The sequence below is a fragment of the Oncorhynchus clarkii genome, chromosome 20 (assembly GCF_045791955.1).
Source record: "Oncorhynchus clarkii lewisi isolate Uvic-CL-2024 chromosome 20, UVic_Ocla_1.0, whole genome shotgun sequence".
In the NCBI taxonomy this organism is placed as follows: Eukaryota; Metazoa; Chordata; class Actinopteri; order Salmoniformes; family Salmonidae; genus Oncorhynchus; species Oncorhynchus clarkii.
In genome coordinates, this window is record NC_092166.1 from 14,415,895 (window position 1) to 14,434,038 (window position 18,144).

The following is an 18,144-nucleotide window of genomic DNA, read 5'->3' on the forward strand; positions in this document are numbered from 1 at the left end:
GTCGGACAGTGCACTGTCTCAGTGGGAAGTACTGGTGGCCCACGTTAGCCAAGGACGTGAGGGTTTATGTTTCCTCCTGTTCGGTATACGCCCAGTGCAAGCCACCTAGACACCCGCCCAGAGGGAAATTACAACCCCGACCCGTTCCACAACGGCCGTGGTCACACCTATCGGTGGATTTCGTGACGGATCTTCCCCCGTCACGGGGTAACACCACGATCCTGGTGCTATTCCAGCACTACGGGGTGCCTGAGGATATAGTTTCTGATCGGGGTCCCCAATTCACACCTAAAGTCTGGAGGGCGTTTATGGAACGCCTGGGGGTCTCGGTCAGCCTCACCTCAGGTTTTCACCCGAGAGTAACGGGCAGGTGGAGAGAGTTAACCAGGATGTGGGTAGGTTTCTGCGGTCCTATTGCCAGGACCGGCCGGGGGAGTGGGCGGTTTTCATCCCTTGGGCGGAGATGGCCCTAAACTCCCTCCACCACGCCTCCACTAACCTATCACCTTTTCAGTGTGTGCTGGGTTATCAGCCGGTTCTGGCACCGTGGCATCAGAGCCACGGTGTGGTCCGGAGGAGAGGTGCTGGGTGCCGGTGGAGGACATCCTGGATCCGTCCTTACTGCAGGAATTTCACCGTCTCCATCCGGATCACCCTGCGTCTCGTCCTCCGGGTCGTCCCCGAGGCTGGTGTCGGCCCGCTGCTGGAGCCGGGCATCAGGGGGGGGGTACTGTCACGACTTCCGCCAAAGTTGGTCCCTCTCCTTGTTCGGGCGGCGTTCGACGGTCGATGTCACTGGCTTTCTAGTTTCTAGTCGGCCATGTTTCATTTTCGTTTTGTTTTCTCTTCATTATACTCACCTGGTTTCCATTCCATAATCAGTGTTCCTTATTTAACCCTCTGGCTTCCTCTTTTGTTTTATGCGTGATTGTTTTTGTCAAGTGGTTCCGTGTACATGATCTGGATTGTTTATGTTTATCCTTGTTGGATTATTGTTGAATTTGAGTAAATATCGTGACTCATACCTGTGTCCTGCGCCTGACTCCGCCCTATTCCATTCACCTGGAACATTGACATGGCGAGTTACTGCAAGTCGTAAAGAAAACAGGAGCTGCCTCCACTATTGCAGCATCATTTCAACTTCCACATTTCAACATTATCAAATCACCTATGCTTAGTTTAAAGCTGCACTGTGCAGAAATGTGGCTGCTAAAAGTCTAATAGTTCACTACTTTCAGTTTGTCTGAGAAAACAAGCACGTACAGTGTAGAGAATCATTGCACCATCTTATCTGCTGTGAAATATCCATAATTAAAAATATTGTTTTTCAACTGTTTGAAGCTGGGATAGAAAACTAAAATTAAAAGATGCCTAAACTAAAGAACGTGGAGCATAGAAATAGAGCACATAGAACATATCTACTGCTTCTTAGACTTGCTTTCAATAAGAATGACAGAGCTATAACTCACATTTCTATGTGAATTTGGTCGGATCGCCCAAAACGTTACATATTGTAGCTTTAATACAGTGAAGATACCAAAAACAATTTAGTCCAATCAACATAAGTTAAATATAATGTGTCTGTCCATGGTGCTGATTGGTGTGTGCAAGTATAAAAAAACATGTTGACTCACACTACTTATAGAGAAATGTTAATGACATCCTCCTCTCTTTCATGTTGCCGAAACAATCCATGGCTCTGTCATACAGTACACACTTTTAGTTTTTGTTGTCCTAGGCTACCTGGATAAAATGCTTGCTCGCCTGCCTAACTTTCTTTCATGGGAAAGATGCGCCAAGCCAGGTAGTTAACATTGGCCTACTACATCTAGCTACATATTGAACTTCCTTCTTTTCAGGCCAGGGGCACGACAATGTATGAATTTATGGTTGGATCAGAATCATCGTTATAATCATTGGCCAGTATGGAGAATTAAGTAAAACCACAAGTCCAAATCCCTATATCCATCCATGCCTAATTTAGGAAAGGGACGATTTTAGATTCAGTGGCTAACTTGCCACCGGTAGTCAACTACACAATCATTCAAGTAGTTTTTTCTGTAAATTACGTTCTGGTTTTGATGTGGTGTGATTGGTGTGAAGCCAAATCCAAACTGTCTTCCCTTGACACTTTTGTTTTGGTGCACCAGGACCATTCACATTTCAGCTCACTCAGTTTACCTCAAAGCTGATTGGCTACTATTATTATTATTTTTTTATCATGGGAGGCCAAATGCTCGCTGGCTTCCCTTTTATTCAATGCTAGGGGCGGCAACAATGTCATACTCTTTTTGACCAGACAGCATCAGATAGATGAGCTACACATACTGAGAAAGAGGGAGCTGTTTCACTCGCTTGGATGCTTTCTCCGATGAGATACATTCAGCCTCTTGTGAATTGAAGGAAAATTATAAAACACAGAGAGACAAAATATACATTTGTGGGTGGGTACATTTTGGGGGGGAAGCATGGCTTCCAAGGCAGCAGCTACAGCAGCTACTCTTCCTGGGGTCCAGCAAAATTGACAGTTTATACAATTTTAAAAATATTACAATACATTCACAGATTTCACAACACACTGTGTATCCTCAGGCCCCTACTCCACCACTACCACATATCTACAGTACTAAATCCATGTGTATGTGTGTGTAGTGCGTATGTTATCATGTGTGTGTATTCATGTGTCTGTGCCTATGTTTGTGTTGCTTTCCATAAGGTGTTTTTTAAATCTAATTTTACTGCTTGCATCAGTTGCTTGATGTGGAATAGAGTTGGGGACTGTGAAGAGACCTCTGGTGGCATGTCTTGTGGGGTATTCATGGGTGTCCGAGCTGTGTGCCAGTAGTTTAGACAGACAGCTCGGTGCATTCAACAAATACCTCTCATAAATAAAAGTAGTGATGAAGTCAATCTCTCCTCCACGTTCAGCCAGGAGAGATTGACATGCAAATTATTAATATTAGCTCTCTATGTACATCCAAGGGCCAGCCGTGCTGCCCTGTTCTATGCCAATTGCAATTTTCCTAAATCCTTTTTTTGTGTAAACTGACCATACGACTAAACAGTAGTCAAGGTGCGACAAAACTAGGGCCTGTAGGACCTGCCTTGTTGATAGTGTTGTTACGTGTCACGCCCTGGCCATAGAGAGGATTTTTATTCTCTATTTTGGTTAGGCCAGTGTGTGACTAGGGGTGGGCGTTCTATGTTCTTTTTTCTATGTTTTTGTATTTCTTTGTTTTTGGCCGGGTATGGTTCTCAATCAGGGACAGCTGTCAGTCGTTGTCTCTGAATGAGAACCATACTTAGGTAGCTCTTGCCCACATGGGTTTTGTGGGTAGTTGTTTTCTGTCTTTGTGTGTCTGCACCAGACAGAACTGTTTCGGTTGTTATTTTTGTTATTCCCGTGTTCATTTAATAAATATGGACACATACCACGCTGCACCTTGGTCATCTCCTTCCAACAGCCGTTACATTATGAATGCAGAGTATCACTTCATTATAGACAGACTTCTCCCCGTCTTAGCTACTACTGCATCAATATGTTTTGACCATGACAGTTTACAATATAGGGTTAGGACATGCTTTGCTACGGTGTACCCTAACGAATATGACCTAGCCAACAGCTTGAGATGAGAAACACTAAAAACACTTAACTAAAACCAACAGGATAGAATGTGTTTAATTATTAGACCGAATAGTTTTTTTCATTCAACAAGAGAGAAACAACTGGTTCCCACAGCCTGTGTCGGCCGTTTTAAAAGAGAAGATGAGTTGAACCCAGAGATGAGAATGATAGCTTTATAAAGCTGAGAGACTAGTAAGCTTCTTCATCTGATCCATCCTCATAGTCCACCTTGAAATCCCAGCCAACATCACTGGGGACACTTCACTGCAGCACACAAGAAGTCTCACTCAGGACAACAGGAAACTAGGACCAAAGAAACTGAAAAAGACTTCCTGAATTGATCAGAGTGTTTCAATGACAACATTACTTTAGTGTGATTAGAATTCAATAGGAAGTGTGTCTACTCTCAACTTCAAATGAATAAAAGTGACAAATAAGAAAGACGTTTTGAAAATATGGTACGGCCCCTGAACCCTATCACTCTGTCCGACTGGCAAAGCACAGCTGAGCTCTGAAGTAAAGAAACAATAGAGGGAGTTATATATGGTAGTTTTGCTCCTTGATCCCTCACTGTGTTCTGATCTCTGCCAGAGGCTTTCCTAGAGATAGTGAGATGGGAATGGAGGCGGTGGGGAAAGTCAGCAGTGCGGTTGTAACCAACTGACCTAGTTGTCAGCGTTGAGTGGGGACAGTACACCAATTTTCAATGTCAAACACCTGTAAAGTTAGCTACGGTTGAATTTGAGGTCTCATGCAGACAAGAATACCCATGATGCAATGCATTCATCCCTTTTAACCTACACTGCAAAAAAAGGGTTGTTTTTATGGAAAAGTTTACAGTGATGTACTGTTAAAACCAACGTTTCTTTGGAATTTACGGTAACATACTGTACTTTGTTTTTACAGTAACTTACAGGTTACTGGTTGCCAGTAAGTTACCGTAAAAACAACAGGATTTTATTTACAGTATATATATCATCTCGCAGCTACCCTAGCAGCTTATAGACACAGAATGTAACAAATTGTTATTTCCATACTCAAGCTAGGCAACTCATTACACTTTTGACTCATACACTGGAAAGTAAAGTCAGTGATAAGATATGGTGTGTGTTGTAGATTAGTCTACTAATCATTCATATTCCACAATGAGTATACAAAACATTAAGAACACCTGCTCTTTCCATGACCAGGTGAATCCAGGTGAAATCTATGATCCCTCATGTCACTTGTTGAAACCACTTCAATCTGTGTGGATGGAGCAGAGGAGACAGGTTAAAGAAGGATTTTTAAGCCTTGAGAAATGGATTGTGTCTGTGTGCCATCCAGACGGAGAATGGGCAAGACAAAATATTTAAGTGCCTTTGAACAGGGTATGGTAATAGGTGCCAGATGCACCGGTTTGTGTCAAGAACCGCAAAGCTGCTGGGTTTTTCACGCTCAAAAGTTTCCTGTGTGTATCAAGAATGGTTCACCACCCAAAGGACATCCAGCCAACTTGACACAACTGTGGGAAGCATTGGAGTCAACATAGGCCAGCATCCCTGTGGAACGCCAAGGACACCTTGTAGAATTGAGGCTGTTCTGAGGGCAAAAGGGCAAAAAACTCAATATTAGGAAGGTGTTCCTAATGTTTGATATACTCAATGCATATACTGGTAGATTAGCATATGGACACAAAAGGGATGTGATTTGGACAGATTAAAAAAATAAAAAAATAAAAGTGACTACAAATAATTTACCATAGTAACAGTCTTTCGGTTATTGATAGATGAGCTATTAAATAACACAAATTATGTGTTACTATAGTAAGGACAGACTACTGCATTTTTTTGTCATAGCACAGTCACCATATGACATCATTAACAGTCACCTGTGCTTTATTGTGACATCACCAGGCCTCTGCCACTGACTCATCCTGCTTTGGCACAGTGAGTCAGTGGGTCATGAGGTATGGCATCTTGGAGGTTATCAAATTCATCAACAGCCCATGGTAGGTTCAGGTAATTAATAAAGAAAAACATATTGCATTACAATACCGTTGGTTATAACTACAACTTGGTAATAGTTTGATTTATGAATTTACTTTGTAGATTAATACATGTATTATTAAATAAGCTGTTTTTGTAAGATAATCAAAGTTGTGCCGTCAAAGAGACGAGGGCTACAAATCCACCATATTATTAGATTATAGTGGTAAAACATGTGGAAGCAGGCTGTTGTAGACAATTGTTTCAGTCTGAAAGAACCGAGTTGTACTCTATTTCCCTGCAAGTCTGTGGGAGGCGTAGTGGGCTCAGGAGACCATCTCTCTCCGTGGCCAGAGACTCACTGAAAGGGCTGAGGAAGGTGAGAGAGGGGAGAGGAAGGAGCGGTACTCTTGCCTGCCCCTGTCCACCAGGAACCTCTGAACCAACAGAGAAGAGAGACTCTCCCCAGCCACAGCGCGGGAGTTTGGTTGGCAACTCTGTCAGGAGACACAGGTCTCCACTAGGCACCACTAGAGAGGGGACAAGACGCTCTCCCCTTAATAGATTGGAAGCAGACTCTGTCAGGAGGCGCAGGTCTCTGTGCGGAAGGAGGAGAAACTCCTCAAGGCAGGAGGTTAGCCAACCCTATCAGGAGACACAGGTCGCAGATCGAGAGGGGCGAAGCTCCTGGGAGCCGCAGAGAGAGTGTGGAGGAGAGTGATGAGAGTGAGAATGAAGAGGAAGGAAGCAGCACTAGCAGCTCCAGCTCTGCCAGTGAAAGTGATCCATCTGGAGAGAGTGAAGGAGAAGGACAGGAAAGAGACAGTAGAAGAACCCTGGAGCAGGCCTGTTTGAAGAGATTTCAGGGCTTAGGGTCAGGGACTGTGACCCCCAGGAGAGAGAGAGTGAGGAACAACAACAACAAAAACAACAGGCGTTCCCTTACTTGTTGAGAGTGAGGACCAACAGAACGTGCAATCCTCCAAGGGAGAAGGCAAGATGCCGAGCCAGACCCAGACCCAGTAGGAGTGAACCCACCAACAAGGACTCTCCCGGTCCATCCCGAGGCAAGAACCCACGCATGAACCCTAACATCATCAAACTGAAGTCCAGAGAGAGAGAGTCAAAGCCAAGGACACGGGGGAGGAATCGCTCCCGAGTCGAAGTGAAACATCCATGAGGTCTTCTCAGAGTGATGTAGTAGGAGAACAGGTCACTACAGGCCCAACTTACACTTCTAGACTAAGAGCCAGAGCACCAGCTCCACAGAGGCAGGCTGTGACTGAGAGAGGTTGCTGCCGTTAGAGAGAAAGGGAGGAGAGGAAAAGAAAAGACCCTGAGGGGACAGAAAGATATGGAGGAGGAGGAGGAGGAGGAGGAGGAGGAGGAGGAGGAGGAGGAGGAGGAGGAGGAGGAGAAGAAGGTGGAGGAGGAAAATGAGAATGCTGTCCCCTCCACCTCGGGACTGAAGGAAGGGAGGAGAGGAGGGTTGGTGAACAACGTTAAAGGTATAAACACCAGACAGAGGAGTTGAAGGAGGGTCAGAGAGGAGAGCAGTGAGGAGTTGGAGGGTGTGGCCCAGGGAGGAGGGGAAGAGAAGTAAGAACAATAGAACCCCCAGTCTATAGAGACCCGTCGTTGTCCACCATCTAACCAGACAAACGACAAAGGAGAGCCCAGTTGAGGAACCCACTACACAACCCCCACCCCCAACTCTAGAGGACCAGAATCTTCAGACTCCAGCATGTTTAATCTTGGACCCAACCCAAGTAAGACCTGACTACACTCAGTATCAATGCAAAGGAAGAAGAATTAGCCTTGTCCCAGATGCTTTAGTGTTGTCTTTCCTTTAGCCTGACAATGACCACAGGAGACGGCAGGACAGCACAAACACATTGGGGGACCAGGCTAAATAACTAGTTCTATTATTATATGAACAGTATCTATTGAGTTTGATATTTGGTATTTGTGATGATTTGTGCTTTATTTCATGCGTAACTTTGTTACAGGCAACTTTGAGTTTCTCGACACAATGGAGAGTATGCTGGGCAAAAAGGATGTGGGTCTATGCTGCCATGTGCAAAGGTGACAGCCAACAGGTGAAGCTTATATCAGTTTGTTATGGAATTCTAATTCTGGTCATATAGTCGCAAAACTGCGTGAGATAGAAAATTCAAATGTTGTATTGCTATTTATATTTGCATGATCCAAGAAGTGAAAGCACACTAATACAGTTGAAGTCGGAAGTTTACATACACCTTAGCCAAATACATTTAAACTCAGTTTTTCACAATTCCTGACATTTAATCCTAGTACAAATTCCCTGTTTTAGGTCAGTTAGGATCACCACTTTATTTTCAGAATGTGAAATGTCAGAATAATAGTAGAGAGAATGATTTATTTCAGCATTTCTTTCTTTCATCACATTCCCAGTGGGTCAGAAGTTTACATACACTCAGTTAGTATTTGGAAGCATTGCTTTTAAATTGTTTAACTTAGGTTAAACATTTCGGGTAGCCTTCCACAAGCTTCCCACAAAAAGTTGGGTGAATTTTGGCCCATTCCTCCTGACAGAGCTGGTGTAACTCCAATACCTTGACTTTGTTGTCCTTAAGCCATTTTGCCACAACTTTGGAAGTGTGCTTGGGGTCATTGTCCACTTGGAAGACTCATTTGTGACCAAGCTTTAACTTCCTGACTGATGTATTGAGATGTTGCTTCAATATATCCACATAATTTTAAATTCCTCATGATGCCATCTATTTTGTGAAGTGCACCAGTACCTCCTGCAGCAAAGCACCCCCACAACATGATGCTGCCACCCCCGTGCTTCACGGTTGGGAAGGTATTCTTCGGCTTGCAAGCCTCCCCCTTTTTCCTCCAAACATAACGATGGTCATTATTGCCAAACAGTTCTATTTTTGTTTCATCAGACTAGAGGACATTTCTCAAAAAAGTATGATATTTGACCCCATGTGCAGTTGCAAACCGTAGTTTGTCTTTTTTTTGCCGGTTTTGGAGCAGTGGCTTCTTCCTTGCTGAGCGGCCTTTCAGGTTATGCCGATATAGGACTCGTTTTACTGCGGATATAGATACTTTTGTACCTGTTTCCTCCAGCAACTTCACAGGGTCCTTTGCTGTTGTTCTTGGATTGATTTGCACTTTTCGCACCACAGTACGTTCATCTCTAGGAGACAGAACGCATCGCCTTCCTGAGCGCTATGACGTCTGTGTGGTCCCATGGTGTCTATACTTGCGTACTATTGTTTGTACAGATGAACGTGATACCTTCAGGCGTTTGGAAATTGCTCCCAAGGATGAACCAGACTTGTGGAGGTCTACATTTTTTTTTCTGAGGTCTTAGCGGATTTTCTTTTGATTTTCCCATGATGTCAAGCAAAGAGGCACTGAGTTTGAAGGTTGGCCTTGAAATACATCCACAGGTACACCTCCAATTGACTCAAATGATGTCAATTAGCCTATCAGAAGCTTCTAAAGCCATGGCGTAATTTTCTGGAATTTTCCAAGCTGTTTAAAGGCACAGTCAACTTAGTGTATGTAAACTTCTGACCCACTGGAATTGTGATACAGTGAATTATAAGTGAAATAATCTGTCTGTAAACAATTGTTGGAACAATTACTTGTGTCATGCACAAACCGCCTAACCGACTTGCCAAAACTATAGTTTGTTAACAAGACATTTGTGGAGTGGTTGAAAAACGAGTTTTAATGACTCCAAACTAAGTGTATGTAAACTTCAAACTTCAACTGTATATGAATTTCTCATCATGTTGCTTTTTCACTCAGGTGGCCATAAAATATGTGACCAGAGGAATGGCAGAGCCATACATAAAGCTTGTAAGTAACCTGTTTCAGTTTACACAACTGCAAAGACTCTCAGGTTAAGTATACAGAAAGTCACCTTTTTTAACCTTCTTACCCCACTCTCCTCTCGATCCACTTTTCCCTCCCCTCTCACCTCCAGCCTGGGGAGCGGAGTGCTTTGTCATTGGAGGTGACCCTGGTGCAGATTGTCTCATGGCCCCCGTCCTGCTGCTACGTGCTGGGCCTGCTGGAGTGGTTTGAGGAGGCTGAGCGGTCCCTGCATGGACTTGTTTGAAGCTGGGTGGACGGGTGGACAAGTGTCTGGCCAGGAACATCAGGTGATGCTCTCGTGAAGTCCTGTGTGGCTCAGTACGTAAACGTTTGGCACAAGAAATGCCAAGGTTGTCAGTTGAATTCACACAGGGATCACATACACCTACTACAAATGTATGGATTCCCTGTTCTGTACTCTACTCTCTAGTTGCTACTAAGTCACAAACTAAGTCGCTATGGATAAGAGTGTTTGTTAAGTGGCATATATTCTGATTATGTTATTACAGGTGATGCTGGCTGTTCTATACTCTGATTATGTTATTACAGGTGATGCTGGCTGTTCTATATTATAATTATGTTATTACAGGTGATGCTGGCTGTTCTATACTATGATTATGTTATTACAGGTGATGCTGGCTGTTCTATACTCTGATTATGTTATTACAGGTGGCGCTGGCTGTTCTATACTCTGATTATGTTATTACAGGTGGTGCTGGCTGTTCTATACTCTGATTATGTTATTACAGGTAGTGCTGGCTGTTCTATACTCTGATTATATTATTACAGGTGATGATGGCTGTTCTATACTCTAATTATGTTATTACAGGTGGCGCTGGCTGTTCTATATTACGATTATGTTATTACAGGTGATGCTGGCTGTTCTATACTCTGATTATGTTATTACAGGTAGTGGTGCTGGCTGTTCAGCAAGAAAACACTCTGAAACTGACTGGGGGGATCCTGCACCGTGACTTCAAGGTTGAAAACCTGTTGGTGCAGACAGACCACCTGTGAGTCAAGCTCATCGACTTCAGCTGTGGAGACCTGCTGAGAGAATCGTCCTATAGAGACTACTCAGGTAGGAGACAACAAGGGAATCGCTGGTCAGGGTTATGTTCAGTAGGCACGAAATGGAAGAAAACGCTCTGAAACTGAGTGAAATAGGTATACGCTATCTGAACTCGTCCAGTAAGAAGCACTTTTGTTAGTGTGCCCTAATGAACATGACCCAGTTGTAAAGATCTGAAAAATGTCTCAGAAAACAGGATATTAGTCATTTACAGTAATCTCTCTGTAATGTCTCCTCCCTTCTTCCTTCCCTCAGGTAGAGAAGAGTACTGTCCTCCAGAGTGGGTGCTGAGTGGTGTGTACCAGGGTCGCCACCATCTGGTTACTGCAGGTACTGCTTTACGGCCTGGTGTGGCCGCCTGCCCTTCAACAAGGAGGCTGACATCATCGCTGGGCGCCTGTGCTTCAAAAAGGACCCGACAAAAGGTGAGGGGGTGCGCAGAGAGAGAGAAGTTTCTGTTGCTATGTATGAGTATGTTCTTGGATGTGGTTATGGATACATGAGTGGGTTAAAGGTGGGTACTAGTCTTTTTAGCTAAAATTCCACACCTGTCATTTTCCAAAGAGCTTGGACAAATGACAGGAGTGGCAAGGAGTGGAATATTAGCTAAAAGGACTGGTACTCAGACTAGATTAAAGGTGATCAAATACAAAAAAGATTGAAGAGACCCAAAGGCCAAATCTCCATCCTATTGCTGTTTCACCATGATACAGAGTGTGAGGAGTTGTTCAGCTGGTGACTGTAGCAGGATCCCACTAAGAGGCCTGTTCTGGAACAGATCCTCCTCCATGACTGGATGGCTGAGGGAGAGGTGACCCAGGGGGATGGGTGATGACAAGCTTTAGGAGAGTGGGAGACCTACCACCTGAGTCACCTTTGGTGGCTCACAAGATACAAATATGACAACAACAAAGATCATGGAAGAATTGCAAAAATAACCAGCATCTGAATAAAGAATTCCAAGAAAGAATACAAAACATATACTCTGAGTGGAATGTAGTTTTTGCAGTCAGAAAATGTCAGAAAATGAAGAAAAAAAACTCATTAGGTGGATGTTTGTTTATTATATCCAGAAAATTAATATACAGTATATCAAAAAGAATATCCCAATAAGGCATTTGGTCATTTGATCAGAAGGTAACACATTATATAAGTAACACATTATTTCCTCAATACATCTACAAATGGATTTGTCAAGAGATTATATTTTTTCTATAATTGTTGTAAATACGTTATAAAAGAGGATGCCCTCTGAGACGTGTCCAGGAACATGTGATGACATCACTACATTCCAAAGGACTTGTTCCTAGCTTGGTCCCAGATCTGTCAGTGCTGTATATTAATGCCCATAGGAGTTAGCTAAATAGGACAAATAGATCTGGAACACAGGAGGTTGGTGGCACCTTAATTGGGGAGGACAGGCTCGTGGTAGTGGCAGAGTCAGTGGAATGGTATCAAATACATCAAACACATGGTTTGATGCCATTCTATTTGATCCGTTCCAACCATTATTATAAGTCGTCCTCCCCTCAGCAGCCTCCACTGATCTGGGACCAGGTGAACTAGTTCAAGCATAATCACACACAAACTGCTCTGCATTAGAGGGAATGAAATCTTACCGCATGGTGCCATCTATCCACCATGATAGCACAAAATCTAACTCTGAAAACTGCATATTATTATTACATGTCATCGTTATGACATAAAGATGATTTAAATCTTACGATATAAGTATCTCATCTTCTTTCACAACAAAAGCACAAAATGTTTGACAAACGTTGGATTCTGATCAAATATCATAAAGCATTTTAGGACTGAGAAGGGGCCATTTGAGACAGGTCGTCGTCTGGTGTCTGCGAGCTTCCTTCAAGCGTAGAAAGGAAACCAGTTCTGGGCCCGTAATTATATAACGTCTTAGAGTAGGAGTGCTGATCTAGGATCAGGTCAACCCTGCCCTTGTAATCTTATTCATTATTATATAAAAAGCTAAACTGATCCTAGATCAGCACTTCTACTCTGAGATGCTTTATGAGTACAGGCCCAGGGGGTTATAGTGCCAGCACATCCCCTAAGAGGGTGGTCTCAGTGGCAGTCAGTCAGGTCCAGTGCAGCTCTACACAGTTTTTCTGGCTGTCAGCACTCTCACGATGGAACCCACTCCTCCAGCAGAGAGAGCCTAGAATCCCACACAGTATGAACACAGTGAATACAAATAACAACAATATAACAGGAATATGGAAATAACAGTTAATAAAGCAATCTAACAGTAAAGGGTACTTCAGTGAGCACTTCTTAATAAAAAATGTATGCATGTGCTTTATCAGTGTGTGCGTTTCACACACACCTACTACCTTGTAAGTGCTTCCAGCCATACACCAGTAAGGATAAATAAGTCTTACCTTTTCGTGCCACTGCAGCAGGGTAGCACTGCTGTTTTCAGAAGGCTTCTCAAAGCCCTTGTAGATGTACTTCATGAGCAGGTCAACTCCGTTCTTATCCAGAGACTGTACAGCTTTCTCAATGTCACTGCTCTTGAAGGCACTCAGTACTTTAAGCATCAGGGCTTCAGCACGATCCTAATCACACACACAGTGAAGGAAGTACACGCTTTTACATGCCTCAAGCTCAAAGTGTATTTTGAGGAACAAGCTAGTTTTGTTTCACATGGGACTGTTAACGCTCGACATGGTTCTATTGTGTTGTAATGAAGGCTGACCTTAACATTTTGGTTTTTGGTGTTGATGGGGGGATTCTTCAGTACAGCCTGCAAAGCTTCCATCAGGTTCCCTGTGCATCAGTGTTAAGGAAAAGATAGACAGACAAACTATACAAAAGTTTTATACTAATGAGAGAGCGCCACAGTAATTCTTGATTCACCTCTCTTCAAAAATGTTTTAGAATCTCAATGAATGACATTGATTGACTGGTGGAATTCACTTCCTACCCTCCAACTTGTCTGAACCTGCTTTGAAACAAATGACTGTCTTCAGGTCATAAATAAACTATTAGGCCTACTACTACCACCATCACCAAACCTTTACTGAATAAAACACATAATCTGACTGCAGAACCTATTCTCGTTATGAAAAGGGAAGATCGTTGGATCAATGACATGAGAGCACCACGCCCTGACTTGACGGGCGCACGCACAAGCATCGACTTTATCTGCAACATAGTAGCATCATGACTTGTCAGATGGTCTGAAATGCAACATTATAACAGAACTGTGTCGGCTTCACGTCACTCCATTAAATTCAACAGTGCACTTAGTACATCAAAGCAATGTAAAAGGATATTGTCTGATCAGCGAATCCACTTCTGCTTCATCTGGACCGACCTGACTCTCTCCATTATCCTCATCGTCCACAAATTTGTTCTCGTCGTACTCGTCAACGTCTACCTTCCTGAATTGGTTCGAATCATTATTCTTCGACATTTTGAAGAGATATTTAGTTGTTTAAAGAAGAATTAGGAAGAAAACTGCAAGCTGTCTGTGCTGCTTTACAATTTAAACATTTCTGCTTTCATTTCCTGTCTCGAGCTGACAGCTTCACTTCCGTATAGAGGGCGCTCTCTAGTGGTTGAAGTGTGCTAGGCATATACCGTCTATGGTGATATGTCTAGATGGGCCAGTACTCATACATAACAGTAGATGGTGGTATAGGTTGAGAAAAAAGCTAACTCTCTCCACAACCAAAACTGTGGCAAAGCTTTGAAAGGATCTCAATTGGACCCCTTGACTGAGTTTTGAGAAGGAAGCAAGGAGAGAAGACGCGAGGAATCAAGGAAATACAATTGAGAATCTCCAGTTATAAATGAGACTCAGACTTTTTGTGTGTGTTTGGGTTTTACTATCCTTGAGAGGACCAGAAGTGCTCACAAAGATAGTAAAACAAGGAAAATTCTGACAAATCAGCACATTTCGCTAGTACCCACAAGGAAAATTATATTTTAGGCTCAGGTGTTAGGTTTACAATTAGGGTTAGAATTAGTGTTAGGGTTTAGGTTCAGGGTCAGGGTCAGGAGTTAGGTTTAGGGATAGAGGTTAAGGTTAGGTTTAGGGAAAATAGGATTTTGAATGGAAATCAATTGTTTGGTCCCCACAAGGATAGTAAAACAAACGTGTGCATGGAAACACATATCCTCAAAGATGGACGGCAGGTGGGAGGAGGGGAGATCAGATGGGACTATTCTAGCCAATGAGAGGGCAGATACGTCTGCGAACAACAGGCACAATTTAGTAGTTTTTCCTCAAAGTTGCTTGAATGGCACGTGCATCCACTTACATCAGTACATTTGTAACAGCCTAAACATTACGAAACGTCTATTCCATCGAATAAATCTGATGTAATTCGACACTCTCATTGACCTCCATACAAAAAATCCCCACTTGGCCTATTTTTTTACATGGACAGATTTAGGGTGGAATAAATCATCCCGCTTCGCCTCTTCCTCTCTACTTAGTCAGCTAGGTTAACACATGACATGAGTCAACTGCACACTCCCGCTCTAGTTTATTCCAGTTTCTGAACGGAATACATATTGAGGGTATACAGTACTTGGTGATTCACCTAGAAAAGTGGTAGTTTGTGTTTCACCTAGACAGGTTTTGCTCGCGGTTTGAGCAAGAACATAATAACTGATTCAATTATTTAAACAAGTGCTGCCCATAAACTATGTGAATGGCCTACATGTATCAACTTTCAGAGTGAATACTTTTGTTTATATTTTGTGCATATTAATTGAATATTGACAAATGCATATATTGGGCCTATTTATTGGAACCCTTGCTGTTAATAGATCGCAAATTAAGCAGCATACAACTGACCTAAACGTTTGGAAATTATAAATTCACTTTCTCATCCATATAGCCTTAAAACGCATCTCAGGTGCAAGTGCACTGTTTAGCTTCAGACACCTTCCCTTTTTCCACATTTTGTTACATTTACAGCCTTATTCTAAAATTTATTAAATATTTGTTTGTTTTTTTCAATCTACACACAATACCCCATAATGACAAAGTGAAAAAAAGGTTTAGAATTTTTAGCAAATGTATATATATATATATATATATATAAACAGAAATACCTTATTTACATAAGTGTTCAGACCCTTTGCTATGAAACTCGAAATTGAGTCTCATAGCAAATTGAGTCTAATATATACTATACAGTCTTCAGACCCCTTGAATTTTCCCACATTTCGATACGTTTTAGACTTATTCTAAAATGCATTCAATAGTTTTTTCCCCCTCATCAATCTATACACAATACCCCAGAATGACGAAGCGTTTTTTAGAAATGTTTGCAAATGTATTCAAAATATAAAACTGAAATATCACATTTAAGGAGTTAAGGTCAGGTTTAGGGAAAATTGGATTTTGAAAGGGAATCAATTGTTTGGTCCCCACAAGGATAGTAAAACAAACGTGTGCATGGAAACACGTGTCCTCAAAGATGGACGGCAGGTGGGAGGAGGGGAGAACAGATGGGACTATTCTAGCCAATGAGAGGGCAGATACGTCTGCGAACAACAGGAAAACTATGTAGTTTTTCTCAAAGTTGCCTGAATGCCACGTGCATCCACTTAAATCAGTACATTCGTAACAGCCTAAACATAACGAAACTTCTATTCCATCGAATAAATCTGTCGTAATTCGACACTCTCATAGACATTCATACAAAAAATCCCCAGCCTCTTCCTCTCTACTTAGTCAGCTAGGTTAACACATGACATGAGTCAACTGCACACTCCCGCTCTAGTTTATTCCAGTTTCTGAATGGAATACATATTGAGGGTATACAGTAGTTGGTGATTCACCCGGACAGGTTTTGCTCGCGGTTTGAGCAAGAAATACATGTATCAACTTTCAGAGTGAATGCTTTTGTTTATGTTTTGTGCATATTGAATTGAATATTGCCAAATGCATCAGTAAAAATATTGCGCCTATTTATTGCAAAACTTGCTGTTAATAGATCGCAAATTAAGTAGCATACAACTGACCTAAACGTTTGGAAATGATAAGTTAACTTTCTCATCCATATAGCTTTAAAACGTATCTCAGGTGCAAGTGCACTATTTAGCTCACATCTGACGGCTGGGGGGGCATTTGGGACGTACGGCAGATCGCTAAAATATTCTAATGATTATGATCAGATTTCCTCATTTAAAATATTATGGCGACACTATACCAAAAATGGTTTGGTATGGTTTAGAAATTTGGGAACCAAACTCGAGTTATCACTTGGACATGTTGAAATATCTTCATGTCTATAATAAAAACATTCAGGCTTCTATAATAACTGTCAATTTATTAAAAAAATCAGAATTTGGAATTTGGCAGTTTGGAAAAAACTAATCCCGTCCGAAACGTCCTATGGAATAAAGGACGTTCTGGAGTAATAATTACATAACAAACGTTCTCTAGTAATACTAGTCCAGTACAAATAGGGGTTATGTGTTACTAATTACAGTGAGGTAAAGTACTTAAGTAAAAATACTTTAAAGTACTACTTAAGTCGTTTTTTGGGTTATCTGCACTTTACTATTTATATGTTTGACTACTTTTACCTTTACTTCACTACATTCCTAAAGAAAATTATGTACTTTTTACTCCAAACATTTTCCCTGACCCCCAAAAGTACTAGCTACAATTTGAATGCTTAGCATTACAGGAAAAAGGTACAATTCACACACTTATCAAGAGAACATCCCTGGTCATCCTTACTGCCTCTGATCTGTACTTTTACTCAAGTATAGTATTTTTTCCACCACTGTACTTAAGTACATTTAAAATCGGAGACTTTTAGACTTTTACTCAAGTATTATTTTACTGGGTTACTTTCACTTTTACTTGAGTAATTTTATATTAAGGTATCTTTACTTTTACTCAAGTATGACAATTGAGTACTTTTTCCACCTCTGACTAATTATAAACTGGGTGGTTTGAGCCCTGAATGCTGATTGTCCAAAAACCATGGTATATCAGACCATTTACCACATGTATGACAACATATATATATTTGTACTGTTCTGATTATGTTGATAACCAGTTTATAATAGCAATAAGGCACTTTGGAGGTTTGTGGTATACGGCCAATACAGCACGGCTGTGTCCAGGCACTCTGCGTTGCATCGTGCTTAAGAACAGCCCTTAGCCGTGGTATATTGGCCATATACCACAAACCCCCGAAGTGCCTTACCATTCAAAACAGAAAAAAATAAAATAAGTGAGTCGGCATGCAATTTCTACATGATGAGTGTGCGAGTCTTTGACATCTGTGCTAGTGGAAGCAAAGGAGAATACTGTAAGTAATAATTCAATGTCTAGACAGCTGGTTCACTACAGAAGAGAAGTGGAATAGAGCTGAATCATTGTCTTGAAATCTATTTTACCAAGAGCTGTATGTGTGGATTCCTTCCACTTGCATACATCGCATGTACTGTATACAATCACACAAATAAATAACCTCAATGTTCAAATGCATATTCAAAGAAACATACACATTCACAGAAAACTGGATCTATATTTCTTAACAATATTAGTGCATCAAGAATGACAATTCAATTTACATGGACTTTTTCTGTCAAAGATTTATTGCCAA

General features: G+C 41.8%; 1 protein-coding gene across 1 annotated transcript; it reads right to left on the bottom strand.

Moving 5' to 3' along the window:
* Positions 1–11,584: 11,584 nt before the first annotated feature.
* Positions 11,585–14,093, bottom strand: LOC139375972 (actin-related protein 2/3 complex subunit 5-like). The gene is made up of 4 exons (XM_071117960.1): positions 13,836–14,093; positions 13,257–13,328; positions 12,940–13,116; positions 11,585–12,716 (listed from the first exon to the last, which is right to left on the bottom strand). The coding sequence occupies exons 1-4, from the start codon at positions 13,974–13,976 to the stop codon at positions 12,654–12,656; spliced, it is 453 nt and encodes a 150-aa protein (XP_070974061.1). The 5' UTR covers positions 13,977–14,093; the 3' UTR covers positions 11,585–12,653.
* Positions 14,094–18,144: the final 4,051 nt, after the last annotated feature.